The sequence below is a fragment of the Pongo pygmaeus genome, chromosome 16 (assembly GCF_028885625.2).
Source record: "Pongo pygmaeus isolate AG05252 chromosome 16, NHGRI_mPonPyg2-v2.0_pri, whole genome shotgun sequence".
Taxonomy (NCBI): domain Eukaryota; kingdom Metazoa; phylum Chordata; class Mammalia; order Primates; family Hominidae; genus Pongo; species Pongo pygmaeus.
In genome coordinates this window covers 84,149,758-84,176,077 of record NC_072389.2, presented here as the reverse complement: position 1 = coordinate 84,176,077, position 26,320 = coordinate 84,149,758, and the positions used below count along the sequence as shown (strand labels likewise).

General features: G+C 47.1%; 1 protein-coding gene across 8 annotated transcripts in view; it reads left to right on the top strand.

Annotated features, from left to right (window-relative positions):
* The first annotated feature begins 220 nt into the window (after positions 1–220).
* Positions 221–26,320, top strand: part of ACSBG1 (acyl-CoA synthetase bubblegum family member 1) — a 62,063-nt gene continuing 35,963 nt past the window's right edge. Inside the window, exons 1-3 of one of the 8 annotated variants that reach the window (XM_054450848.1) lie at positions 21,752–21,849; positions 22,561–22,738; positions 25,993–26,097. In XM_054450848.1, coding sequence (XP_054306823.1) covers positions 22,689–22,738; positions 25,993–26,097 — 155 coding nt within the window. In that variant the 5' untranslated portion in view covers positions 21,752–21,849; positions 22,561–22,688. Of the gene's footprint in view, positions 763–8,555; positions 8,707–21,751; positions 21,850–21,874; positions 21,894–22,560; positions 22,739–23,309; positions 23,329–25,992; positions 26,098–26,320 lie in introns of those variants that run through there. The other 7 variants (XM_054450855.1, XM_054450849.2, XM_054450851.1 and 4 more) reach the window with 7 other exon arrangements.

Genomic DNA, 26,320 nt, shown 5'->3' with positions numbered 1-26,320 from the left:
AAGTCACATTCCTCGGTTGCCTCTATCATGTCTTCAGTGCAAATGCTTCTATAGACCATGCGGCAGTTCTCAGTGTTGGAAATGTCTCCTTCCTTCCCCCGGGGTGGGCTCCCTCCTCGGGTCTCCAGCCTCCACGCAGGACCTGGGGGAGGTGGACTGAGTGGGTGAGATCCTTCCCAGGGCAGCATTCTGCAGACCGCAAGTCAAGGTTGCAGAGTGTATGCAGCCGGGGTAGCAGCCACTTCAGGATCTGGGTCTGGATTTGTGCTGAGAACCACTATGGCCTTTTAAAGCCAGTGAGGAGGTTTTCTGGGGGCCCAGAAGCCCTGAGCCCATTGGCCAGACCTCTTGGGAGAAGCGGAGCGGATTTGCATCAAAAAGAACACTGGCTTCATTGAAATTCTCCTCATCTTGAGTGAAACAAAACCACAAAGAAAAGGAAAGTTTTAATTCTGAGAAACTTCACTGAGGAGCAATTTTTTTTTTGAGCTTCTAAAAATAGAGAGGAAATGAGCCTCTTTGGGTCACTCTAGTTGCCGCCTCCCCTGCCCCATGCCCGCCCCCACTGCCCACTCAAGGCCAGCCTCTCACAGTGGGTGACTGAGCTGTCTTCAGTGGAAGCCCGAGGCAGATGCCACGCAATTCTGGAGCTGGATACAGCTGCCCACACGGGGACCCCAGCATGCTGGACAGCAGAGAGACCCCACAGGAGAGCCGGCAGGACACGATTGTGAGGACCACCCAAGAAAAATTGAAAACCAGGTAAGTCAGTGGTTGGGTTTCTGCACATTGCACCTGTGGGCCAAGTTCTAGACTTTGCTCTGCTGTGTGAACTTGGGCAAGCTGCTTCTCTCTCTGAGCCTCAGTTTCTTCACCTGGGAAATGAAGGGAAGGATCTGGGCGATCCGTAAGATGGAAGAAGAACTGGTCATTTGGAGGGCTACTTAGCATGGCTAAGAAAGGCTCATCAAAGAATGAGGCACATCCCAGGGGTATGAGCTGGGGCTGCAGTTGGAGACCCGTTGGATCTCAGTTGGATGGAGGAGGAATTTTTCAGTCAAGAAGAATGTTTCCCTGTCTCCTCAAGGGGGCCTTTTGCCTGTGGGGGTCAAAGACAGATAAGTTTTGGCGGGGAGCCAAAGGTTCCCTCTCCAGTTTGCTGCGTGACCTTGGCAAGTCTCTTTGCCCGCTCTGGGCTGTAGCTTCCCTGTCTGAATATGAGCGCAGTGGCTGAGGTTTCCCTAAAGCCCTTCCACTGTGTATATTCCAGTAATCTGTGATTTAGAGGAAGTGGATTCAATGTGTCAGGCACTCACCAATGCCCACGCTGGCCCAGGCCCTGTCCATCCAGGGAGTGGGGGATCCTGAGAAGATGGGACTCGGCCCCAGCCCTGGGATGCCCTGGCCAGGAGGCAGGAAGAAGGCAGGCGTGCATGCACGCATGTGCACGTGCACACACACACACACACACACACACGGAACTCCAGGACCCCAACATCTGCGATTTGTGTCCAGGAGGGGCGCAGGCGAAGGGGCAGAGAGAGGGAGGCTTCTAACTGGGGCGCCTGAGATGGACCTTGATGGTCAGAATGGAGCCAAGAGCAGTGGGCAGAGAGAATGACCTAACAAAGCAAGACAGCAGGAAGTTTGGGGATGGGAGAGGTCTGGGTGGCGGGAGCATAGAACCGGGGAGGACAGGGGCTAAATGCCAGAGTCCGAGCCTTCTGTAGTAATGGGGAGGAATTGCCAGTGTCTGAGCTACCAAGACTACAGCCACTGTCCTGATGGGAGGTTATGGGGAAGGAAGATAGAGGGAAATGGAAACAGATGTTAATGCGCCTCAGAGATGCAGAGGCCCCTCCGACGGCTGGCAGCTGGGCCCTGCCCTGGGTCTCCAGAGAACCCTGCTAAGCCAAAGTGGACTCCTGTTCTTCCAGAAGCAGGGACTCCTCCCTGCAAAGCCTCCAAGAGCATGAGGGCAGGCCCCTCCCTGGGCACAGGTCAGATGCACAGAGGGTCAAGGGCCCCTGGAGGAAAGCTGGACTGACTTCCTCACCCAAGGGCAGATTCAGGATCTCCTCTGGGCCCCGGTGTCCTGGCACCTCCCCTCCTTCCTGGGGCCTGTGGGCTCAGAGAGCAGGAAGGCCAGGCGAGATGCTCAGAGGAGCACATCGAAATATGTCCAGAGGCCATGCATGATGGCTCACGCCTGTAATCCCAGCACTTTGGGAGGCTGAGTCGGGTGGATTGCCCAGGTCAGGAGTTCCGAGACCAGCCTGCCCAATGTGATGAAACTCTGTCTCTACTAAAAATACAAACATTAGCCAGGTGGTGGTACGTGCCTGTAATCCCAGCTACTCAGGAGGCTGAGGCAGGAGAATTGCTTGAACCCGGGAGGTGGAGATTGCAGTGAGTCAAGATCGTGCCACTGCACTCCAGCCTGGACCACAAGAGCAAAACCCCGTCTCAAAAAAAAAAAGGGAAATGTGTCCAGAGCAGGGGTAGACAGGCATGAGGACAGCCAGGGCCAGGGGAGTCTTTGAAAACAAAATCAAGGTCTGCAGGATCTCAGGGTCTTCTGCTCCCTATGAGTGAGGGGCCAAGTGGGGCTCAGAAGCCCAGTGGCTTTGACGTCCATGTCTCAGGCCTATGGTGAAAAGGGGTGGCAGAGGGTCCTGTGTGCCCTGCAAGGCTCACAGAGGCCTGGGCTTGTTTTGCAGACATCACTGAAGGAAGGCAAACTTGAGGCAGAACCCTAGGCTTGTGCAGAGAAGGACTCCCTCCTGAAAGGGTAAATGGGTCTTGGGACCCCGTAGGGAAAGAGAAAGGCTAAAAACCCAAGAGTTGGAGTGTCAGTTCTACTGCTTTCTTGCTGAGTGACTTTAGACACATTGTTTAACATTTTTGAGCCTCAATAGCATCCTCTGTACAAATAAATATAAAACACCTGAACTTCATTGACGTTGCAGAAAAATTGGGTGGATTCCCTCAGCTGATGTGTATGAAAATGTTTTCAAAGCACAAGAGTTACCCATCACAGGCGTAGTAACTCATAGTAACTCGTAGTGACTCTCATAGCGACACTCTTAGCAGCAGGCTGGAGGTCACATGCCTTGGGTTCCAGTCCAGCTCTGCTCCTAACCCATTCTGTGACCCTTGGCAAGACACCTTCTCTGAGCCTCAGTTTCCCCATCTGTCAAACAGGGAAGCTAAACCTGCTCTGACATTCTTGCAGAGCAGCTGTGAGGAAAGAACTGAATTCTTATAAAACATTGTTCTAAAGTCAGAGAGAGCCAGGTGCAGTGGCTCATGCCTGTAATTCCAGCACTTTAGGAGGCCAAGGAAAGAAGATTACTTGAGTGCAGGAGTTCAAGACCAGTCTGGGCAACAAAGCAAGACCTTGTCTCTGCTAAAAATTTAAAAATTGGCCAGGCATGATGGTGTGCACCTGTAGTCCCACCTACTCAGGAGGCTGAGGTGGGAGGATCGCTTGAGCCCAGGAGCGTGAGGCTGCAATGAGCTATGACCACTGTACTCTAGCCCGGACTACAGAGCAAGACTCTGTCTCAAAAAAATAATAAAAATAAAAAATAGACTGGGCACAGTGGCTCACAACTGTAATCCCAGCACTTTGGTAGGACAAAATGGGTGGATTGTTTAAGCCCAGGAGTTCGAGACCAGCCCGGATAACATGGCGAAACCCTGTCTCTACAAAAAATACAAAAATTTGCTTAAAAAAGTACAAAAAAGGCTGAGCACAGTGGCTCACGCCTGTAATCCCAGCACTTTGGGAGGCCGAGGTGGGCAGATCACCTGAGGTCGGGAGTTCGAGACCAGCCTGACCAACATGGAGAAACCCCATCTCTACTAAAAAAATGCAAAAAAAAAAAATTAGCCAGGCATGGTGGTGCATGCCTGTAATCCCAGCTACTTGAGAAGCTGAGGCAAGAGAACTGCTTGAACTTGGGAGGCGGAGGTTACGGTGAGCTGAGATCGTGCCATTGCACTCCAGCCTGGGCAGCAAGAGTAAAACTCTGTCTCAAAAAAAAAAAAAAAAATTAGCCAGACATGGTGGCACATACCTGTGGTCCCAGCTACTCAGAAGGCTGACGTGGGAGAATCAATTGAGCCCAGAAGGTCAAGCCATGATGGCACCACTGCACTCCACCTGGGTGACACAGCAAGACCCTGTCTCAAAAGATAAATAAATAAGGCAGAGAGATCGTTGTTGCGACCATTGTGATGCCCCTTTCTGCTTCTCTGCTCCTCCGGGCCAACTCCAGGAGGGAAGGTGTATTAGTCTGTTTTCCCGCTGCTGATAAAGACATACCCAAGACTGGGAAGTTTACAAAAGAAAGAGGTTTATTGGACTTACAGTTCCATGTGGCTGACGTGGCCTCACAATCATGGCAGAAGACGAAAGGCACATCTCACATGGCAGCAGACAAGACGAGAGCTTGAGCAGAAAAACTCCCCCATATAATAACCATCAGATCTCGTGCGACTTACTATAACGAGAACAGCATGGGAAAGACCTGCCCCCATGTTGCAATTACCTCCCACCTGGTCTCTCACAACACATGAGAATTCAAGATGAGATTTGGGTGGGGACACAGCCAGACCATATCAGAAGGGCTCTATCTCAGACCTGCCCATTTGCCCTGACCTTATGGCCATGGCGGCTGCTCCTGGGGAAAGGCGGGTCTGCATTCCTCCATAGCCTGAGAGGGGCTTATCTTCCCCCTGCTTCCCAGTGTTGCAGAGGGGAAGACAGGAGGTAGAAGAAAGGGGAGGCTGAGAGCCCGAGGAGGGCTTGCACCCTGGCCTGACCCACGAGAGTTCCCTTTCCTGCCACACCAGTTGCAGGGCTGGATCCCAGTGATTGGGGCAGGTGTCCGGAGGAAACAGCCAGGCCAGGGCCAGGAGAGGCAAAACCCGTGGGGCCTGAGCTGACACTGGCCCTGCTCTGGCAGCTTGTGTTCTGTGCCCTTGAGGCTGTGGCTGTAGACCATGCCCTCCATCAGGGACACCCCTTGAGCCTGCCCAGGGCCTGGGTCCTGACCCTGGAAAGCTCTCTGTCCAGTGGAGACACCGGTCTCCCTGAGCCTAAGGAAGCCCATTGTGGAGGAAGGGCTTGGAAGGAACCTCAGAAGAGGACAGTCCATCCTGTGTTTGAAAGGCTGTGGATGCCTGGATAGCAAGCAGGGCGCTGTGCTGACCAAAAGTATGGTTGTGGAGATGTTACAGGTGGCCATGAGACTGGTCAGGTTGGGGACCGGCTAACTCCTGGGGCTAGAGAGGCTGACGTGGCCAGACTAAGGGCAGCCAGGCTCAAAGAAGGAGGCAGACAGGAGCCCTGGGAGGGGTGCAAGCAGTAGAAGCCTGGGGAGAGCCTGGTTTGGGGTTTGTGAATCTAGCAGCGGTGAGTACAGGCTGGACTAGGGGCGAGGGAGGCAGGAGGCCAGGACTTGGGAGCTCCAAGGGTCCCATCTGGCCCAGGGAGGGCTGTCAGGCTCTGAACTGACCACACTCACTCTGGGCTCCTAGCTGACTGTCCCGGCACTGCCTACCCAAAGACTGGGTGCAGAGAGGAGCCCCCTAAGAGCCAGGGATGTGGAACGGTTGCAGGAGGCTGCTACAAGCCCCATGAGCAAGGCCGTTCCCACTGACAGAGCTTTCCCAGGATGACAGGGAGTGTGCTCCACCTCTCTGGGGTGTGCTAGCCTAGGAGGGGCAATCGTAAGGCGAATGTCACTGAAAGAACACAGGTGTCCTTAAACATGGACTATCTGGGCTTTGTAGTGCTGAAATTCTTCCCCCTCCCACTGCCCACTTCCCATTATATAGAAACACAGTTGTTTCCTGTTTTGGTTTCTTTATTGTTTTTCTCTGTTTTTGTCAAGAATACATTCATTTATTCAAAATTATTTATTGTAGAATAATCAGGCATTGAGCTAAGCACTGAAGAATATAACAGAAAACAAAAACAAGTCTCTACCTTAAGGAGTTTGCATGCTCACAGGAAAGACAGACATTAACAAATAATTACACAATTAAACTGTAATTGTGACAGGTGCCATGAAGGAATACAAAAAATAGAGGGAATATAATCAATGCCACTGAATTATACACTTACAAATTTTTCAAATGGAAAATTTTATGTTATATGTATTTTACCACAATAACTTTTTTTAAATGTCGATAATTTAAAAAAAATAGAATATAACGAAGATCTGACTTGGTCTTGAGGGTTGGTGCAGGCTCTCCTGGTAAAGCAACATTTAAACTGAGACCTGAAACAGGAGTAGGAGTTGGCTAGGGGAAGAACTTTCTAGGAAATGAGCACAGCATGTGCAAAGGCCCTGAGGTGGGACGGAGCTTGTAGTGTTCAAGAAACTAAAAGCCAGTGGGAACAGGGCAGATTTGGGACTATCATGTAAAAGCCACAGGAAATCAAGGTGCTGGTGTCAAGAGCCCAAGATCAAAGGGTCAGGCACATCCGTGGAAAGCGTGAGTCTCTAGGGCAAACCAACCCTGGTCCTAGACTTCTGAGTACGGATCTGGATAACTTCCGGATGCAAGTCAGCCCAAGCCAGCTGCGGTCCTTGCAGGAGCTGCAGAGATTTTAGACAGGGGCAGCAGAGCTCAAACTGACCTGAAGACAGGATCTGGGCCCAAAGCTAACCCACTGTCTCTAGGCAAGCCCCTGAATGGCAGAGTACCAGGCAAGCAGGTTTTTTAGGTCACTAAGTCCAACCCACTGTATTACAACATTCGCATATTATCAATCTACTCTGACTTGATTACCTCCAGGGAAGGGGAACTCACTACTTACCTCTTCATTCCTGCAAAAGCACAGTTTCGTCTAGGGCCAGTGGTGGTAGAAAAAAATCCTATCTCACACTGGGTCCTATGAGAGACTCCTGGATCCCAGCTCTGGCCTCCTACCCAGACAATTCTGGCTCCTTGCAAAGGAGCCTGTGAGGAACACTTTAGAACAGGGCTGGGAAGGTGCTTTAGAAACTGTAAAGGTTGTGACCATGTGAAGGACATCTAGGGCCTAGCTCAGACTCTGGCCCCGAGCAGCTGTAAAATAAGAATTTAGATGTCAGCTGGGTGTGGAGGTGTGTGCATCTATAGTCCCAGCTACTCAGGAGGCTAAGGCAAGAGATTAGTCAATTAATCAATCTCCATCCTCACTTTCCCATAAGTAACCACTGTTCTGAACAGCCAATGTTCCAGCTGTTCTTGAGGATGGCGTGCTTGGGATCACACAGAATGCTACTTGTCTGGTTCCTTGCACTCATCGAAATGTTTGTGAGATTGATCAGTATTGCCAAGTGTCTCGGTAGTTCATTTGTACGTTTAAGTAGAATTCCATGGTATGGCTATACTACAATTTTTTTTAATCCATTAATCTATTGATGGGCATTTGAGTTGTTTCCAGTTTGAGGATTTTATAAATAAAGCTGCTTTGAAATTCTTGTATGAGGTGTTTTTGTGGACATATGTTCTCATTTTCTTGGGTAAATCCCTAGGAATAGAATTACTGGATCAGAAAATAGGTGTGTGCTTAAAGAAGCTGCCGGAAGTTTCCACATCTTTGTCAACACTGGGTATTGTTACTCTTTTTAGTTTCATTCTAGTGGGTGAATAGTGATATCTTGCTGTGGTTTTAATTTAAATTTCCCTGATGATCAGTGATATTGAGCATATTTTCATGTGCTTATTGGTTATTTCCATGTCTTCTTTTGTAAATTATCTTTTCAAATCTTTAGCTCATTTTGTAATTGGGTCCTTAATCCTTTTATTATTGATTTGTAGGCATTCTTTATATATTCTGGTTATATTTTGTCAGATATATGTATTGGAAATATTTTTTCCCAGTTTGTGGCTTATCTTCATTTTATTAATTGTGTGTCTTTTTTATTATTTTATTTTATTTTTTTTTGAGACAGGGTCTCGCTCTGTCACCCAGGCTGGAGTGCAGTGGTGTGATATCGGCTCACTGCAGCCTCTGCCTCCCGGGTTCAAGCAGTTCTTGTGGCTCAGCCTTCGAGTAGCTGGGACTACAGGTGTGCGGCCCCATGCCCAGCTAAGTTTTGTATTTTTAGTAGAGACCAGGTTTCACCATGTTGCCCAGTCTGGTCTTGAATTCCTGACCTCAAGTGATCCACCCTCCTCGGCCTGCCAGAGTGCTGGGGTTACAGGTGTGAGCCACCACCCTCGGCCAATGGTGTGTCTTTTGATGAGCAAATTTTTTTTTATTTAATAAAGCCCAATTTACCTAGTTTTTTTCTTCTATGGTTAGTGCTATTGTGCCCTCTCTAAGAAATCTTTGCTATTTCAAGGTCATATATATATATATATTTTTTTCTATGTGTTCTACTATTTCCCACATTAAATTGCTTGGCTCCTTTATCAAAAATTTACCACATTTGTGTCAGCCTATTTCTTCATTTTCTTCCATTGAGCAATTATTTCTCTTTATATAATATCACACTGTCTTCATTCTATAGCTTTTTAAAAGTTTTTTTTTTTTTTTTTTTTTGTAGAGATGGGGTCTTGCTACATTGCCCAGGCTGGCCTTGAACTCCTGGCCTGAAGCGATCTTCCCACCTTGTCCTTCCAAAGTGCTGGGATGAACAGGCTGGAGCCACTGCACCTGGCCCACTACTACAGCCTTATACTAAATCTTGAAATCAGGTAGTGTTGGTCCTCTAACTTCATGAATTGTTTCCCCCTACAAGATTGTTTTGTCTATGCTAGGTGCAGTACGCAGCCTCTAAGATATTGCTCAGTGATTCTTGCCCTCTGATATTCTTGCCTTTTGGATTCTTGTGTAATCATCTACCCTAGAACGTGGGCTGGATCTAGTGATTCATTTCTAACATAGAATGATCCCAAAAGTGATGGGATTTCTTTTTTTTATTTCTTTATAAGTTTTATTATGACCATAAAAATAACCCTGTAGTCAATAACAATTTAATTGTACATTTTAAAATAACTAAAAGTGTATAATTACAAAAAGTGATGGGATTTCACTTCAGAGATTAGACTACAAAAATACTGTGTCTTTCATTTTGATTGCTCTCTTTCATTTTCTTTCTTGCTCACACTAAGACAGACCCATGTGGTAAGGACCTGAGGGACACCTCTAGCCAACATTCAGGGAGGAATTGACAACAACCTACAAAGAACTGAATCCTGCCAACAATCACATGAGTCAGCTTTTGGAAGCTCATTCTCCTCCACTGAGCCTTCATATGAAGACTGCAGCCCTGGTTGACAGTTTGACAGTAACCCTATGAGACACTTTGAGCCAGAGCTAGCCCATGCCTAGATTCCTAACCCATAGAAATTGTGAGATAGTGTTTGTTTTTTTTAAGCCACTACATTTTGGGATATTTATTACATAATAATAGATTCCTAATATACTAGATCCTTTGTACTTCTATGTAAAATGTAGAATTATCTTGTCAGTTTATTAAAAAAAAGACTGTTTGAAATTTGACTGGGAATAAATTGACTCTATATTTCAAATTGGGTGAATCATCTGATCCATGAATATGGTATGCATTTCCATTAATTTAGGTCTTTGATTTGTTTCAACCATGTTTTATACCTTTCAGTGTAGGTATCTTACACATTTTTTCTTAAACATTTCTAGAAATTTTGTTTTTGTTGCTATGAAAACTGTAATTTATTTTATTTTTTAATTTATTTTTATTTATTTATTTTTTGAAACAGAGTTTCACTCTTGTTGCTCAGGTTGTAGTGCAATGCCGTGATCTCGGCTCACTGCAACCTTTGCCTCCCAGGTTCAAGCAATTCTCCTGCCTCAGCCTCCCAAGCAGCTGAAATTACAGGTGCCCACCAACATGCCTGGCTAATTTTTTGTAATTTTAGTAGAGACGGGGTTTCACCATGTTGGCCAGGTTGGTCTGAAACTCCTGACCTCAGGTGATCCACCTGCCTTGGCCTCCCAAAGTGCTGGGATTACAGGTGTGAGCCACCGTGCCTAGCTAAAACTGTATTTTAAATTTAATTTTCTAGTCAGTTGCTGTTAGTATAAATATAATTGATTTTTTAATATTGACCATCTATCCTGCAACCTTACTAAATTTATTTATTAATTCCAACACTTTTTTTGTAGATCCCCTAAGACTTTTATGTTCAAAATTTTGGTATCTATTAATAAAAAGTTTTACTTCTTCCTTTCCAGTCATTTTCCCTTTTAATTCTTGCCTTATTGCATCTTTTAGGATCTCCAAATGTAATGTTGAGTAGAGATAATAAGAGTGGAGATCCTTATTTTCTTCCCAATATATTTAGCATTTACAGTGGTCTCCATTCCTTTTTGTGGATTCACGTTTCCATCAGGGACAAGTGTCTTTAGCCTGAATAAATTTCTTTTTTTTTTTTTTTTTTTTTGAGATGGAGTCTCGCTCTGTCACCCAGGCTGGAGTGCAGTGGCGCGATCTTGGCTCACTGCAACCTCTGCCTCCTGGGTTCATGCCATTCTCCTGCCTCGGCCTCCTGAGTAGCTGGGACTACAGGCATCTGCCACCACGCCCAGCTAATTTTTTTTTTGTATTTTTAGTAGAGACGGGGTTTCACCGTGTTAGCCAGGATGGCCTCGATCTCCTGATCTTGTGATCCGCCCACCTTGGCCTCCCAAAGTGCTGGGATTACAGGCGTGAGCCACCGTGCCCGGCTCAGCTTGAATAAATTTCTATAGCATTTTTTGTAGTGAAGGTGTTCTAGTTATCTATTGCTGCTTAACAAATCATTCAAAAATGTAGTGCATTAAGTTAATAACAGTCACTTATTGTTGCTCATGGTTTCCATTGGTCAGTTATTCAGGAGCAACTTAGCTGAGTGGTTCTGGCTCAGGCTCTGTCATGATGTTTCAGTCCAGATGTCAGCCAGGGTAACAGCCATCTGGAGTGGGAAGACCTGCTTTCAACCTCACTCATGAAGTTGTTAACGAGCCTGTTTCTCACCGGATGTGTGAGTTTTCCATTGCACTATAACAATTACCACAAACTTGGTGGCTTAAGACAACACATATTTATTCTTCCCCAGTTCTGGAAGACAGAAGGTCAAAATTGGTTTCAGTGGGCTAAAGTCAAGGTGTCAGGAGGACTGCTCTTCCTCCAGAGGCTCTAGGACAGAATCTGTTCCCGGCCTCTTCCAGCTCCTGGTACTCCAGCATTCCACCCTTGTCTTGTAGTTGCATCACTCCCATCTCTGCCTCTGTGGTCACATTGTTTCTCTTCTGTGCATGTCAAATCTCTCTCTGCTCCCACTTGTAAGAATACATGTGATTGAATTTAGAGCCCAACTGGATAATACAAGATAATCTTTCAGTCTCAAGATCCTTCATTTAATTACATCTTCAAATCTCTTCCAAGTTTTTGCCATATAAGCTAATTTTAACAGCTTTCAATTTGCTGGGTCACATGGTAACACTATGTAGATAACTTTTGAGGGACATTTTCAACTTACCTTACTGGCTGTTGGCCAGAGACCTTAGTTCTTTACCAATGGGCCTCTCCATAAGCTATTTGAGTGTCTGTGATGTGGCAGCTGGTGGCTGAGGCTAGGGACTTTTCAAAGTCTTCTTTATCACATCTGGTGCCTGAAATAGGAAGACTCATTAAGCTGGGATTTAGAATAGCTGGGCCCTTCGTGTCTCTATTTTTTTAATTTATTTTAATTTTTGGTTTTGTGGTACATGTGCAGGATGTGCAGGTTTGTTACATAGGTAAATGTGTGCCGTGGTGGTTTGCTGTACCTATCAACTCATCACGTAGGTATTAAGCCCAGCATGCATTAGCTATTTTTCCTGATGTTGTTTCTCCCCCCACCCCACCCCCCAACAGGCCCCAGTGTGTGTTGTTCTCCTCCCTATGTCCATGTGCTCTCATTGTTCAGCACCTCTATTTCTGTGTGGCTTCTTCACATGCTCTCCAACATCATGCGTTCAAGATAGCCAGACTTCTGACATGGTGGGTCAGGGATCCAAAAAGCATGTGCCCTGAGAGAGTCAGGTGGCAATTGCATTGCTTTTTATGACTTAGCCTTAGAAGCCATATAGGTTACTTCCCATATATTGTGTTAGAAGCCAGTCATAAGGCCAGCCCAGATTCTAAGAGAGGGAAATTAGATTCTACCTATTGATGGGGCAAGTGTTAAAGAATTTGCAGGTAAGATTTCAAGCCACTTCAGCAGTTTCCTGGTGACAAATCCTCCCATCTTCTATTTAAATAAAAATGTCATTCTTTCACCTTATTTTTCAGGGATATATTTACTGGAAAAGAATTCTGGCTTGATCATTTACTTATTTTAGTACTTTAAAATATACTGTTACAATATCTTTTGGTCTTCATTGTTTCTTATGAAAAATGAGTCATCATTTCTATCAGTTTCCTTTTATGTAATGTGTCCTCCCACCCCATCCCACCTCATGTCTGCTTTGGTTGCTTTTAAAATTATCTTTTTTTAATTATTATTTTGAGACAGGATCTCGCTCGGTCACCCAGGCTGGAGTGAAATAGCATAAACCTTGCTCACTGGCTGGGCTCAAGTGATCTTCCTGCCTCAGCCTCTGAAGTAGCTGTGACCACAGGCGCCTGCCACCATGTCTGGCTAATTTTTTTATTATTTGTAGAGACAAAGTTTCACTATGTTGCCCAGCTGGTCTTTAACTCCTGCACTCAAGTGATCCTCCCACTTCAGCCTCCCAAAGTGCTGGAATTACAGGCATGAGCCACTGCATCCAGCCTTACAACCTTAATTTTAGAATATTTTCATTATCTTAAAAAGGAAGCCTATACCCATTAGTAGTCACTTCCCATTTCTCCTCAATCCCCCTAGCCCTAAGAAACCACAAATCTACTACTGTTTGTCTCTATAGATTTGCTTATTCTGGACATTTCATTTAAGTGGACTAATACAATATATGATCTACTGTGACTGGCTTCTTTCTCTTACCATAACGTTTTCAATATTCATCCTTGTTGTAGCACGTATCAGTACTTCATTCTTTTTATGGCCAAATAATTTTCCATTATGTGGACATACCACATTTTGTTTACCCATTCCTCAGTTGAGGGATATTTGGGTTGTGTGGGGAAAAGAAAGAGAGATCAGATTGTTACTGTGTCTATGTAGAAAAGGAAGACATAAGAAACTCCATTTTGATCTGTACAAAGAAAAATTGTTTCTGCTTTGAGATGCTGTTAATCTGTAACTTTAGCCCCAACCCTGTGCTCACAGAAACATGTGCTTTATTGAATCAAGGTTTAAGGGATTTAGGGCTGTGTAGGATGTGCCTCGTTAACAATATGTTTGCAGGCAGTATGCTTGGTAAAAGTCATCGCCATTCTCCATTCTCTATTAACCAGGGACACGATGCACTGCGGAAAGCCGCAGGGACCTCTGTCCAAGAAAGCTTGGGTATTGTCCAAGGTTTCCCCCCACTGAGACAGCCTAAGATATGGCCTCATGGGAAGGGAAAGACCTAACTGTCCCCCAGCCCAACACCTGTAAGTGGTCTGTACTGAGGAGGATTAGTAAAAGAGGAAGGCCTCTTTGCAGTTGAGGCCTCTGTTTCCCGCATGTCCCTGGGAATGGAATGTCTCGTGTAAAGCTGACTGTTCATCCTATTCTGAGATAGGAGAAAACTGCCCTGTGGCTGGAGGTGAGATATGCTGGCAGCAATACTGCTCTGTTACTCTTTGCTACACTGAGATGTTTGGGTAAAGAGAAACATAAATCTAGCCTACGTGCACGTCTGGGCACAGTACCTTCCCTTGAACTTATTTATGATGCAGATTCTGTTACTCGCATGTTTTCTTGCTGATCTTCTCTCCACCATCACCCTGTTCACCCCGTTCTGCCGCACTCCCCTTGCCGAGATAGTGAAAATAGTAATCAATACTGAGGGAACTCAGAGACCGGCGCTGGTGCAGGTCCTTACATGCTGAGTGTACCGGTCCCCTGGGCCCACTGTTCTTTCTCTATATCTTTGTCTCTGTGTCTTATTTCTTTTCTCAGTCTCTCGTCCCTCCTGATGAGAAATACCCACAGGTGTGGAGGGGCAGGGCCCCCTTCAGGGTTGTTTTAATATTTAGGCTATTATGAAAAGTGCTGCTGTGAACATTTATGTACAAGTCTTTGTGTGAACATCTGTTTTCATTTCTCCTGGGTATATATGAAGGAGTGGAATTGCTGCATCATATGGTAACTCTATGTACAACCTTTCGAGGAACTGCCAGATGGTATTCCAAAGTATCTGCATTCCCACCAGCAGTATAGGCGGTTTCTTATTTCTCCACATCCTTGCCAACACCGTTCTTATTTTCTTATTTATAGCCATCCTACCAGGCATGAAGTGCTATCTAATTGTGACTTTGATTTGCATTTCCTGGTGGCTGATGATGCCAGGCATTTTTTAATGTGCTTGTTGTCCATTTGCATATCTTCTTTGGAGAAATGTCTATTCAAATCCTTTGCTCAGTTTTAATTGGATTATTTGTCGTCTTCTTATTGAGTTGTAAGGGTTCCTTATATATTCTAGATATAATTTCCTTATCACATGTATGATTTGCAAATGTTTTCTCCCATTCTGTGGGTTAATTTTTCACTTTCTTGATGATGTCCCTTGAAGCACATCAGGTTTTAATTTTGATTAAGTCCAATTTATTTGTTATTGTTTGTGCACTTTTTAACCTTATCTTAAAAAACTTGCCTAACACAAGGTCACAAAGATTTCTTCATATTTTCTTTTAATATTTTTACAGTTCTAGCGTTTACATTTAGATCTTTTATACATTTGAGTTAATTTTGTGTGTGGTATGAGGAAAGAATCTAACTTTATTTATTTTTGGCATGTGTCCCAGCATTATTTGTTGAAAAGACAAATATTTTCCCATTGGATTGTCGTGGTAGCCTTCTTGAAAATCTGTTCACTTTAAATGTGAGTTGATTGCTGAATTCTTAATTCTATTTCATTCACCTATATATCTGTCCTTATGCCAGTACCTCATTGTCTTAATTACTGTAGGTTTTCAATATGTTTTGAAATCAGGAAGTGCAAATCCTTCAACTTTGTTCTTTTTCAAGAATGTTTTGACTATTTTAGGTCTCTTGAATTTTTTGTTTGTTTGTTTGTTTTTTGAGACGGAGTCTCACTCTGTTGCCCAGATTCTGGAGTGCAGTGGTGTGATCTCAGCTCACTGCAAGCTCCGCCTCCCAGGTTCACACCATTCTCCCGCCTCAGCCTTCTGAGTAGCTGAGACTACAGGTGCCCGCCACCATGCCCGGCCAATTTTTTGTATTTTTAGTAGAGACGGGGTTTCACCGTGTTAGCCAGGATGGTCTCGATCTCCTGACCTCGTGATCCACCTGCCTCGGCCTCCCAAAGTGCTAGGATTACAGGCATTAGCCACCGTGCCTGGCCAGGTCTCTTGAATTTTTATACAAATTTTAGGACTAGCTTGTCAATTTCTGCAAAGAAGCCAGCTAAGATTTTGATTAAAATTGTGTTGACCTGTGGATAAATTTGGAGAGCATTACCATCTTAACAATATTAAGTCTCTCGATCATGAGATGTCTTTCCACTTATTTAGATCTTCCTTAATTTCATTCAACAATGTTTTGTGCTGCTCAAGTTAAAAATAGTTCTTCTCTCTACCCTTTGGATTGAATAATTTCTACTATTTTGTCTTCAAGTTCCCTTTTTTTTTTTTTTTTGAGGCAAAGCCTTACTCTGTCACCCAGGCTGGAATGCAGTGGCACAATCTCGGCTCACTGCAACCTCCCCTCCCAGGTTCAAGCGATTCTCCTGCCTTAGCCTCCCAAGTAGCTGGAATCACAGGTGTGCACCACCGTGCACAATAACCAAGTAAAAATACATGCACAATAACCAAGTATCTTAGCCACTGTTCTAAGCAATTCCAGTCGATTGCTTCCTAGGAAATCCTATGTTGCTGAGCTGTATGGAGAGGTGCCAAGGACCTCATAGAGCTTCACCTAAATTCAGGCAGTGCATATAGTAGTGGTTAAGAAGATGCAGCTGGGTGCAGTGGCTCATGCCTGTAATCACAGCACTTTGGGAGGCTGAGGTGGGCAGATCACCTGAGGTCAGGAGTTTGAGACCAGCCTGGACAACGTGGTGAAACCCTGTCTCTAATAAAAATAGAAAAATTAGCTGGGCATGGTGGTGGGCGCCTGTGATCCCAGCTATTCGGGAGGCTGAGGCAGGAGAATTTCTTGAACCCGGGAGGCAGAGGTTGCAGTGAGCCAAGATCGCGCCACTGTACTCCAGCCTAGGCAACACAGCGATACTCCGTGAAAAAAAAAAAAAAAAAAGGAGAGCGATACTCCGTCTCAAAAAAAAAGGGAGATGCAATCTGAAGTCAGATTGCCTCGATTTGAAACTCAACCATCCCCATTACTATCTGTATAACCTTTAGCAAGTTACTTCATCTCTCTATGCTTCCATTTCCCCATAAAATAGGGATTATAATTCAGTACCCACTTGATAGGAGATAATCAAATGAATTAATTTGTGTAAAGCAATTGGAACAGTGCCTGGCACATACTAAGTGCTCAGCAAATGTTCTCACTTTTTAAAAAGTGAAATAATATTCCCTTAAAAGGCTAGGCTCCTTCTGCTCTGTGTCCCCACTGCCTGACCCCTTTGCCTGCCACATTCAGAGCTGCCTTTCACGTGTACAGGCTGTGTGTTTCTTTATCTTCCTCCTCAAACCCTGGGCTCCTCCATGGCAGGGACCAAGTCTGTGAGCCAGAACCAGCCCACTGCAGAGCACAATGCCCCCACAATGCCCCCACTGGCAGAAGCCTCACCCCAGCTTCACCCTTACCCTCACCCCCACCCCCATAAAGTTCCTCTGGAGTCTGAGGAATAGGCAGTGTTCTTTCTTCTTCTCATCTCCCTGGAAGAAAGGTAGAGAATTACCTATCATGAGAGCTGGGACTTACAGGCTATCCCATCCACCCTTCCCCCATTTTACAGATGGGTTAAGTAAGGCCCTCCTAGGAGGGGAGTACCTAAAGTCACGCTTGTGGTACTTAGAATAAAAATGGCAAGCAATGGGGAGATGGTGATTTTCTAGTAGCCTTTGCTTTGGGCTGAAATTATGTCAGCTTTGAGCATCACACTGCCCTTCCTGTGCTGACCAAAACCACCAACTGGCCATTCTCTGTGTCTGTCATCAATACGACATATGAAAATACCTGGATTATGATTTAATATATGCACATTGTTTATATAAAACATTTTCCAGGCCAGGTGCGGTGGCTCACGCCTGTAATCCCAGCACTTTGGGAGGCCGAGACGGGTGGATCACAAGGTCAGGAGTACAAGACCAGCCTGACCAACATGGTGAAACCCCGTCTCTACTAAAAATACAAAAATTAGCCGGGTGTGGTGGCGCATGCCTGTAATCTCAGCTACTCGGGGGGCTGAGGCAGGAGAATCGCTTGAACCCGGGAGGCGGTGGTTGCAGTGAGCCGAGATCGCGCCGCTGCACTCCAGCCTGGGTGACAGAGTGAAGACTCCATCTCAAAAAAAAAAAAAAAAAATTTCCAAAAGCGTCTGATGATGAGTGGTTGGATGCAGGGGTTTAGAGGACCCTGAAGTGCCTCACTCTCTGTACCTCCCTGTTCTTTGTCCCTATCCTGCTCCACCCCAGTCACCCAACAGGCCTGAGACTATTGGGTATGGCTGGCTTGTTAGGAGCATAAACTCTGGAACCCACTTGCCCAAGTATATATTGTGACTCTGCTAACCAAAGGACCTTGGCAGTTTCCATAATTTCTCTGTATCTCAGCTTCCTCATCCGTCAAGTGAGTGTGGTGATAGTACCTCATTGGGCTGTTACGAAGATTGCATGTGTAAGGTGCATAAAACATTGTCTGACACGCAGTGCTGGGTATGTGTTAGTTACTAGCTAGTACTGTGATTATTCGTGTCTGGTTTTCTTCTGCACCCTTGGGCCTGGGGGCCTGGCAGCACCCAACTTTGCAGCCTTGTCCCTACCTGATGTAGCAGAATTCCAGCCCAGAGCCCTAGATGACCAGTCACAGACAGAAAATGAGAAGGCCCTTTTTCTGTGACATCTGAGGAAACAGAGTCCCAGAATGAACCAGGGACTTGCCCAAGGTCACAAAACTGAAACAAGCCTGGGCTAGAAGCCAGATGTTCTGGTGCCCAGAGAACTTTGTCTTGGGTACAGCCAGGCTGCTTGCCAACTCCTTTGGGGCTTTGGAGTGGAACTTGATGTCTGACACATTTATTTGTAGACAGCAGGCTGTGGGATTTGGCATGACAGAGTTGGACACTATGAGCACTGCCAGTTGGGTAAGAAGTGAGCTGGCTGGGCTGCCCCACCCACCCAGGCAGGAGCTAAAGTGGAGCTGAGATGAGCCTTGGGGGCTGAGGCCTCTCAGCAAACACACTTCCATTGGGGTCTTGGGCTGGGGGCTTCAGTCAGTCAAGGGCTCCAGGGTACCTGCTCCAAAAATGTTCTTTCTAGTGGATTCTAGGGGGATATGTCTTAAACTGCCCCTGCCCTCACCCTTTCTGAAAGATTATAGGTCCCTAGCAGATCTCTGCTCAGCCCAAAACCCCACCCATGTGAGCTGCAAAACCAAGACTGGGGATGGTCTACAGCCCACGTCTATCACCTTGGCCTTGACTCCTCTCCCCTGTACTAGCCTCGCATACTGTCTCCCATGAAATAATCAGACCTTTACTCCTTGCCAGCTTTCTTCCTTTAACATCATTATACCCCCTCCCCAAGCTTGGGCCCAGCAACCCTGCAAAGAACGCATCTTTGTTAATCGATCCCATCATCTCTAAATCTTCGAGGCAGGGACCGTGTCCATTTTTGTCACTTTACCTCCTTGTCCCATGCAACATCTGGCACAGGGGAGGTGCTAAATCAATACTCACAGAAGGAAGGAGGATCCTCAGGGAACTGGCAGTCACTGGGGCAGGGAGAAATCAATTCCAACTTTGGGAATAAGGACTTAATTCATATTTTTATTTCATGACAGGCTATTATGTTTTTTAAAAAAGTAATACCCAGTTTCTAAATGCTGAGTGCCTTGGAAGGAGATCAGCCAGGGCAGCTCCAGGAAGAAGCATGAGGGCTGAGGTCCCTCCCAGAGGAGGCGAGCTCTGAAGAGTGTCATAGGCGGCTCTACCACAGCAGGTCGGCTGGTGGGTTTTGTAAGGAGACAAAAGGGTAGATTACACATTTCCCAAGCCTTCCTGATCTTGGAATGAGCCATTTGCTGGCATTATAATTGTTGAGGTTTCCTTCCTTCCATCCTTCCTTCCTTCTCTTTCTTCCTTCCTTCCTTCCTTCTCTTTCTTCCTTCCTTCCTTCCTTCCTTCCTTCCTTCCTTCCCTTCCTTCCTTCCTTCCTTCCTTCCTTCCTTCCTTCCTTCTTTCTTTCTTTCTTTCTTTTCTTTTCTTTTCTTTTCTTTTCCTTCCTTCCTTCCTTCCTTCCTTCTTTTTCTTTTCCCTTCCCTTCCCTTCTCTTCTCTTTTCTTTTCTTTCTTTTTCGAAATTTTGCTCTTGTTGCCCAGGCTGGAGTGCAATGGCACAATCTCGGCCCACTGGAACCTCTGCCTCCCAGGTTCAAGCAATTCTCCTGCCTCAGCCTCCCAAGTAGCTGGGATTACAGGCATGCACCACCACGCCCAGCTAATTTTGCATTTTTAGTAGAGACAGGGTTTCACCACGTTGGCCAGGCTGGTCTTGAACTCTTGACCTCAGGTGATCTACCCGCCTCGGCCTCCCAAAGTGTTGGGATTACAGGCATGAGCCACCGTGCCTGGCCACTGTTGAGGTTTTCAGACCTCATCAATTTGGACACTGTGCATCCAGAGCTAGCCTTGAAGGACATTTGAGGACATTTCTATTGTCATTCTCTACCAATGTCAAGTATCAGTGACAATTCCATTCATTAACATCATGACTCAGCCCTCACCAGAAGAGAGGGAGGAGGAGAAGAGAAACAAGTTCATCTTTAGCTCTTCAGGACAAAGGAGAGGTCTGAATTCCTTTCTGGGATTCACTAGGATTGGGGTCATTAATATAGCATGGGCTTCCGAAGTCCTGTGAGAACAAAAAACAGCAAGAGAGCATTGGGGTGCAAAGTACATTGATGGGAGTCTATGGGGGGCTCCCAGCAGCTTCTCAAAGGGGGTCCTAATGCATCAGAGGCTCAGGACCAGTACTCGAGTCAAACTGTTAGGGTGTCCTGAAGTGGCGATAGGCAAGAATTGCTAAGATGTAATTGAAATTTGGTGAAGGGTGGAATTCTTTTGAAGTTAGAGTGCCGGCATTGACCTACCAGTTTAGGGTAGCAATCTGACAGTCGTTTGCCATCTGACTAGGTGGAGGACCTCGAACAACCCCTGTCCCAATTGCTGCCTCTGTGCCCTGCTCCTTGGCTTTAAAATTAGGGCGGAGGCTGGGCGCAGTGACTCACTCCTGTAATCCCAGCACTTTGGGAAGCTGAGGCAGGCAGATTTCTTGAGGTCAGGAGTTCAAGACCAGCCTAACCACCATGGCCAAAACCCCATCTCTACTAAAAATACAAAAGTTAGCCAAGTATGGTGGTGCACACCTATAATCCCAGCTACTCAGGAGGCTGAGGCAGGAGAATCACTGAAACCTGGGAGGTGGAATTTGAAATAAGCCGAAATCGGGCCACTGCACTCCAGCCTGGGCAACAGAGTGAGACTTTGTCTCAAAAGATAATAATAATCATTAAGGCTTAAAATTTCCACCTAACACTAGCTAGGGCTGCCTCCATTTTTTCACCTCATCCAACACTCACTCATGCCAGAGGCAGTTTGGAATTTGGGAGTTGTAGCTTGCAGGTAATAATTAAAGATGAGGGAGTGTGTGAGCTCCCTAAGGGGGAGAGGGGGCTGAGAGGTGGGCAGATCACCAGGGACAGCCCCCAGGAAACTCCAGGAAGCAGGAAAATGCTGGTGGGGGCTGGCTGCTGCCACAGACCGGCTAGTCCCTGTAGTGAAGGAAGAGGTAGAGGGTGGAGGGGGTATTAGAAGGCACAGGGCAAGGTGCAGGGATATTTGTTACCATGGAATAGGGGCTCTCCTGTGGGAATGGGGGGAGCTGGGATGGCTGGCTAAGTTTTATGACATGCACATACTGGGTAAACCTTGTGTATGTAGCATCCTGGCTTCAGAGCAGGCCGTGGAGACCCCTGTTCACAATGCTGGCTCTGTCTTTTGCTGCCTGGGCAACACTGAGCAAGTCTAACGTTCTATCACCTCTTTTGGAAAATGCGACTACTAATAAAACCTACATTGCAGGGCCGTGGAGAGAATGGGAGAAGCCAACACAAGACGCTCAGCATAGTACATGTGCTTAGTAAAGAACCAAACCAAACAAAAAGATGAGCTTCTTGCCCAGCCCTGGGGGACCCAGTGGCAGGAACTGTCTCCTGAGGTTCTGCCAAGGATGACGGCCAAAAACCTGCCTCTCCTGCCCGCAACGGCAGGTCCTTCTCCTGCCGCCTGCCCTTCTTATGTAAGAGCCACACAGGTGGGCAGCTGGGTCCCGTGCCATATAGGTCAGAGGTATCTGGGGCCACACCTTGACAGCAGCCCTAGGGCAGGCTGGGGCGGGTCCCCACTCATGCCCAACCCCACTGCCTCATCACCCGGAACCTGGGGCATCCACAGCCGCTGGCTCCCATACTCAGCATGCCTTAGCTGAGGGAGCAGAGGGGATGCTGAGCCCTGTGCCTGCCAGGTGCGAGAAGGAGGAAGGTGAGCACCCTGGGGCAGCCAGACCCCCAGGCACACCCTCTACCGTGAGTCCTCTCTGGGGGTCTTCAGGCTGGGAATTGGGAATTAGGAGAGAGCTGCCAGAGGCCTGATCTTTGAGGTAAGGCAGTCCATGCAGACTAAAGAGAAGCAGAGGGCGTGGGGTCCACCACGCAGGGTGATGGGGAAGCTAGCGTGAATCGCCATTGCAGACTATATTGTTGCTATTGGGAGCATCAGGCTGTGCACAGGCCTGTGTGACTAGCACTGTGGGGTTTGGAGGAGGCACTGCTCTCCCTGTTTGGGGTTTTTAGGATATGGGGAACTAGTTAGGCAACACCTTCCATGGAGAACATTCTCCAGCCATTGGGGAGTCGGTTCTGCTTTGCCCGCTGAGCAGAGAGAGGTGGGAACTACCAGAAGTGACTGGGAGGCTGGTGAATGGTAGCCAGAAGTCTCTGCAAAGCAGGAGTCCTGGAGATTTTATTTATTTGCTCATCAGTTGGCTGTGGGGAATGGAGACCACAGCCCCAAGGCAGCCACCTCCTGCGAGGCATTCTCCATTGAATCTGAGGGTGTTTGGGCTTACGAGGCCATAAATTACAGCAGGGGGTCCCACCCCAGGAGCAGATGAGTCATAGCCAGGAAAAAGGGCAGCTGTCCCCTCGCCCAGCCAGGCTGCCAGCGGTGACTCACGCTGTATCTCTGTTGCAGGGCGGTCCGGTGGAGCCGGGCCTCTCTGGGGCTGCTGTGGCTCTCCCGGGGGGACTCCGTGACACGTTCTCTGAGGTTCTGGCTCACTCCTGGGCGAGCTCACAGATTACAGCCACCCCCCAGGCACCATGCCAGAGGTGCTCCTGCTCAGGTCTGCCAGCTCCATCCTGAGGACCGCGTAAGGAACAAGGAGCCCACCTTCCCCCGCCTCCCGCCCCTCAGCCAGACTCCCAGGGAAAGTAGTTGGCACGCAACCTGGACCCCCAGACTTGGGTTTAGAGTTTTTTCATTCTGTTGGTCACCCTCTCAATCTTGCCAAGTTATCTTTTTCTTCTTGAGCCCCCAAAGATCCATGAAAGCTCATGCGTAATAATGATGAGAGCTGACTATGTACTAAGCACTTCTTATATATCACCTTCTCCTTGCAATAGCCACAGGATACGGGCAGAAAACTGAGGGCCAGAGAGGAACTGTGACTCAGCCACATAGCTAGTAAAGTGAGTTGTGCCCAAGCAGGCAGACAGACTGGTGAATTTTGATGCTATCCTGTTTCAAGAAAGCATTCATTGAGCACCTACTTCATACACAACAGTGGCCTGGCTGCCGAAGGCTGAGTGAGAAGAATGGGCAACAGAAATAAATAGGAAACAGATCCTCATCCATGAAGCGTTCACATGGGAAATGAGGGTCCTCCTCAATTTATGTGTCACACACATAGTGACAACTTGAGAAGGTTTAGGTCCAACCAACATGTACTGAGCTCCAACGGTGAGTACTCATGGCCAGAGGACAGAGCTGAATCAGAAGTGGCCCCAGCTCTCAAGCCATGTGTGACCATCAAAGCCCAAACCTGAGTATCCAAGGACCATAGGGGTGAGAGGGTGTTGGGGAAATCTAGGAGGGCTTCCTGCAGGAGGAGTTGAAGGAGGCTTGGGAGGCTCTGTGTGCAAATGGTTCCCATCAGCTCCTCTGGCAAGGTAGAAGGAGTAAGGAGACACCAATCCACCAAGAGATGGTTAAGAGAAAGGCGCAGTGCAGACGCTCCCAGGCTCCTCTGCACCTCCCCCACACATCTTACATCATATTTGCTCAAACACGCCCTTTGTTTTCTTGTTCCCATGCTGCTGGGTAGCTGCTGATAAAGTGTTTTTGTTTTCTGTGAAAGGAGAGCAAGGCAATGAGCTTAAAGTGTGCTTATGTGAGCTGAGGTCAGAGAATGAATCCTTGTTCTCGTCCGGGTGAAAGAGGGCCAACCTTGTAAGCTCTTCTTCCTCCTGGAAATTCAAAATGCAGACAGAAGCCAGTCAGCCTCCTCAGGCCATTCTCCCACCGTTATTGTCATTAATCATGTTAGGTGACTTCTGCCAACCTCTGGAGTATTGCCTTCCAGAAGGAGCATAATTTTCCAGAATGACAGGAATAAAATGTTAATCGCCTTCGGCATGCTCATGATGATCACAATGACAGTAATATCAACTCGCCTGTAGGATCATTTACGGCCACCTGTCCTTCCTGGAATAGCAGCAAGAATCAGGAGAAAGGCCCAAAATGCTTTTGAGGAGTCAAGACAGAGTAGGGGCGGCTCCCCAAACCTCAGCTTCTTTTCTTCAAGGAAAACGTGATAGGTTCCATTGTGGAACTTGTCCCCCAACATAACCTACAGTTCTAACGAGCTTGGCTGTTTTGTTTTCTATTCTGCTACAAAAAGAAATGGCGATGTAGGAGTGAGATGAATTGCTAGAAGCCAGCACACTGAAAGTAGCAAGAAGTGACTGCTAGTCACAGAGGAGAGGATTAAAAACCAAAAAATGGCCGAGCTTGGTGGCTTGCGCCTATAATCCCAGTACTTTAGGAGGCCGAGGTGGGAGGATCGCTTGAGCCCAGGAGTTGGAGACCAGGCCTGGCAACATAGCAAGACCCTGTCTCTACAAAAAATACAAAAATTAGCCAGGTTTTGTGGTGTAGGCCTGTAGTCCCAGCTACTCAGGAAGCTGAGATGAGAGGATTGCTTGAGCCTAGGAGTTTTAGGTTGTAGTGAGTGGTGATTGTGCCCCTGCACTCCAGCCTGGGTAACAGAGCAAGGCCCTGTCTGCAAAATATAAATAAATACATACATACAAAATAAAAACTGAAAGACGACCATTACGAACAACAACGAGTGTGAGACAGCACTCACAATGAGGAGAGGCAGATGGCCCAAGCAGTTTCACTTGTTTCTGTGTGACAAGTCAGGTCAGGAAAGCCTGTTACTGGTTATAACTCTGAGTGAGCAGGAAGTTACTGGAGGTTTAGCACATTCTATTTCAGATGACATCTCCTCAAAGGGACTGCCTCTTAAAGCCCCTAGTAAGGAAAAGATCAGGCTTAATTCATTTGGAAAATTAGGTTTTGACATTCTCTTAATCATGCACCCCAAATTCTGTAAGCATAGAGCATAGAGAGTTGAATCAGTGCCTTGGGCCAGCCACAGGGATAAGGACGGTGTTCTTGCTAAACTGATACTGGCAGAGGGCCAGGGTCCACCCTCTTATTGACCATGGTTGCTGGACAATATCAGTGTCTGAGCAACAAGAAATTTGACATTGCAGTGGGTGCTGGCCCTCCAGGAAAAGGCACCCACCTGCAGCAAGAAGGTGCTGCCAACAGCCTCATCGTCCCTATAAACAGAAGGTTCTAATCACCATAAGTACGCTTGACCCTTGGCTTCCTTTGGTGGCTGTCTTTTCATTTCGTCTTTGTGTAGCTATTTTAAAACCACAACCAGTTTACACTAATTTTCTGTGGGGGGAGAAGTGCTGCCCGTACCTTTTGATTAGGAGGATTTAAAAACAGGTTTGTTTGTAAGGAAGCAGTTCAGATGGTGGGACATTACAGCCAAGGACAGCCTCCTGCCTGACTAATGAGGAGGTGGTCGCCCAGCTGGTGATCTCAGGCTGATTAGAGCTGCTAACTCTAACCTGGGGTGCTGTCCACCCTGCTGTCCACCGTCTTCTGAGAACACAGGCCGAGATGGGGCAGGGACATCAACCTGTACGTGTCCCTCGTTTGCCATCACTGCCTGAACCCAGAGCTCAGGGGCCATTTGGTAACGTTGCAGCCCAAAGTGGAGGCAGCTTCTACCTGGCTATCCCAGAGAGCTGTAACCAAGGATCCGAAGTCAGTAGGACAAGTTCTGCAGCATTCAGCCGCCTCTGTCTGCCCAGCACAGGAGGCCTCGCCCCGGAAGCACGCGTTGCCATCTCTTCAGTTTTTCCACAACCTCCCTGGAGTGGGTCTCCATAGCAATGGAAGGGCTGCTCCAGGCCTGTGGCCCAGGCCTCACTCACAAATTTCCCAAGAACGGCGCCACCTCAGTTCCCCAGTCATCCCCCTTCTCCCCATCCCCCTCCCTTCATAACCTTCTGATATCTTTCGCTTTAAAACCTATCTCAGGTTCTTAAACAGACGGCTGCCAGGTGGGCCTAGGTGTGTTCACAAACTTAGTTTTGTACGGAACCTGCAGTGCCGACAAGGAGTAAGGCTGAATGTGAGAAGCAGGTAATTGGCCCGGCTTCCTGGGAACTGGGCAGGGATGGGGCTAGCCCCACCCTGACTGACAGACAGGACTCCCTGGAGCCAGGGTCCTACCCTCAGGGACACCATGACCAGCTGCAGAGGTTGCATGCTGCACAACTGCAGCAAATTCTGTTTACATAGTTGTTGATTGTGAAATGTGTCTCTGGAGTTGCATAATCCTGCTGCAGTCCTGAAGTATGTACTG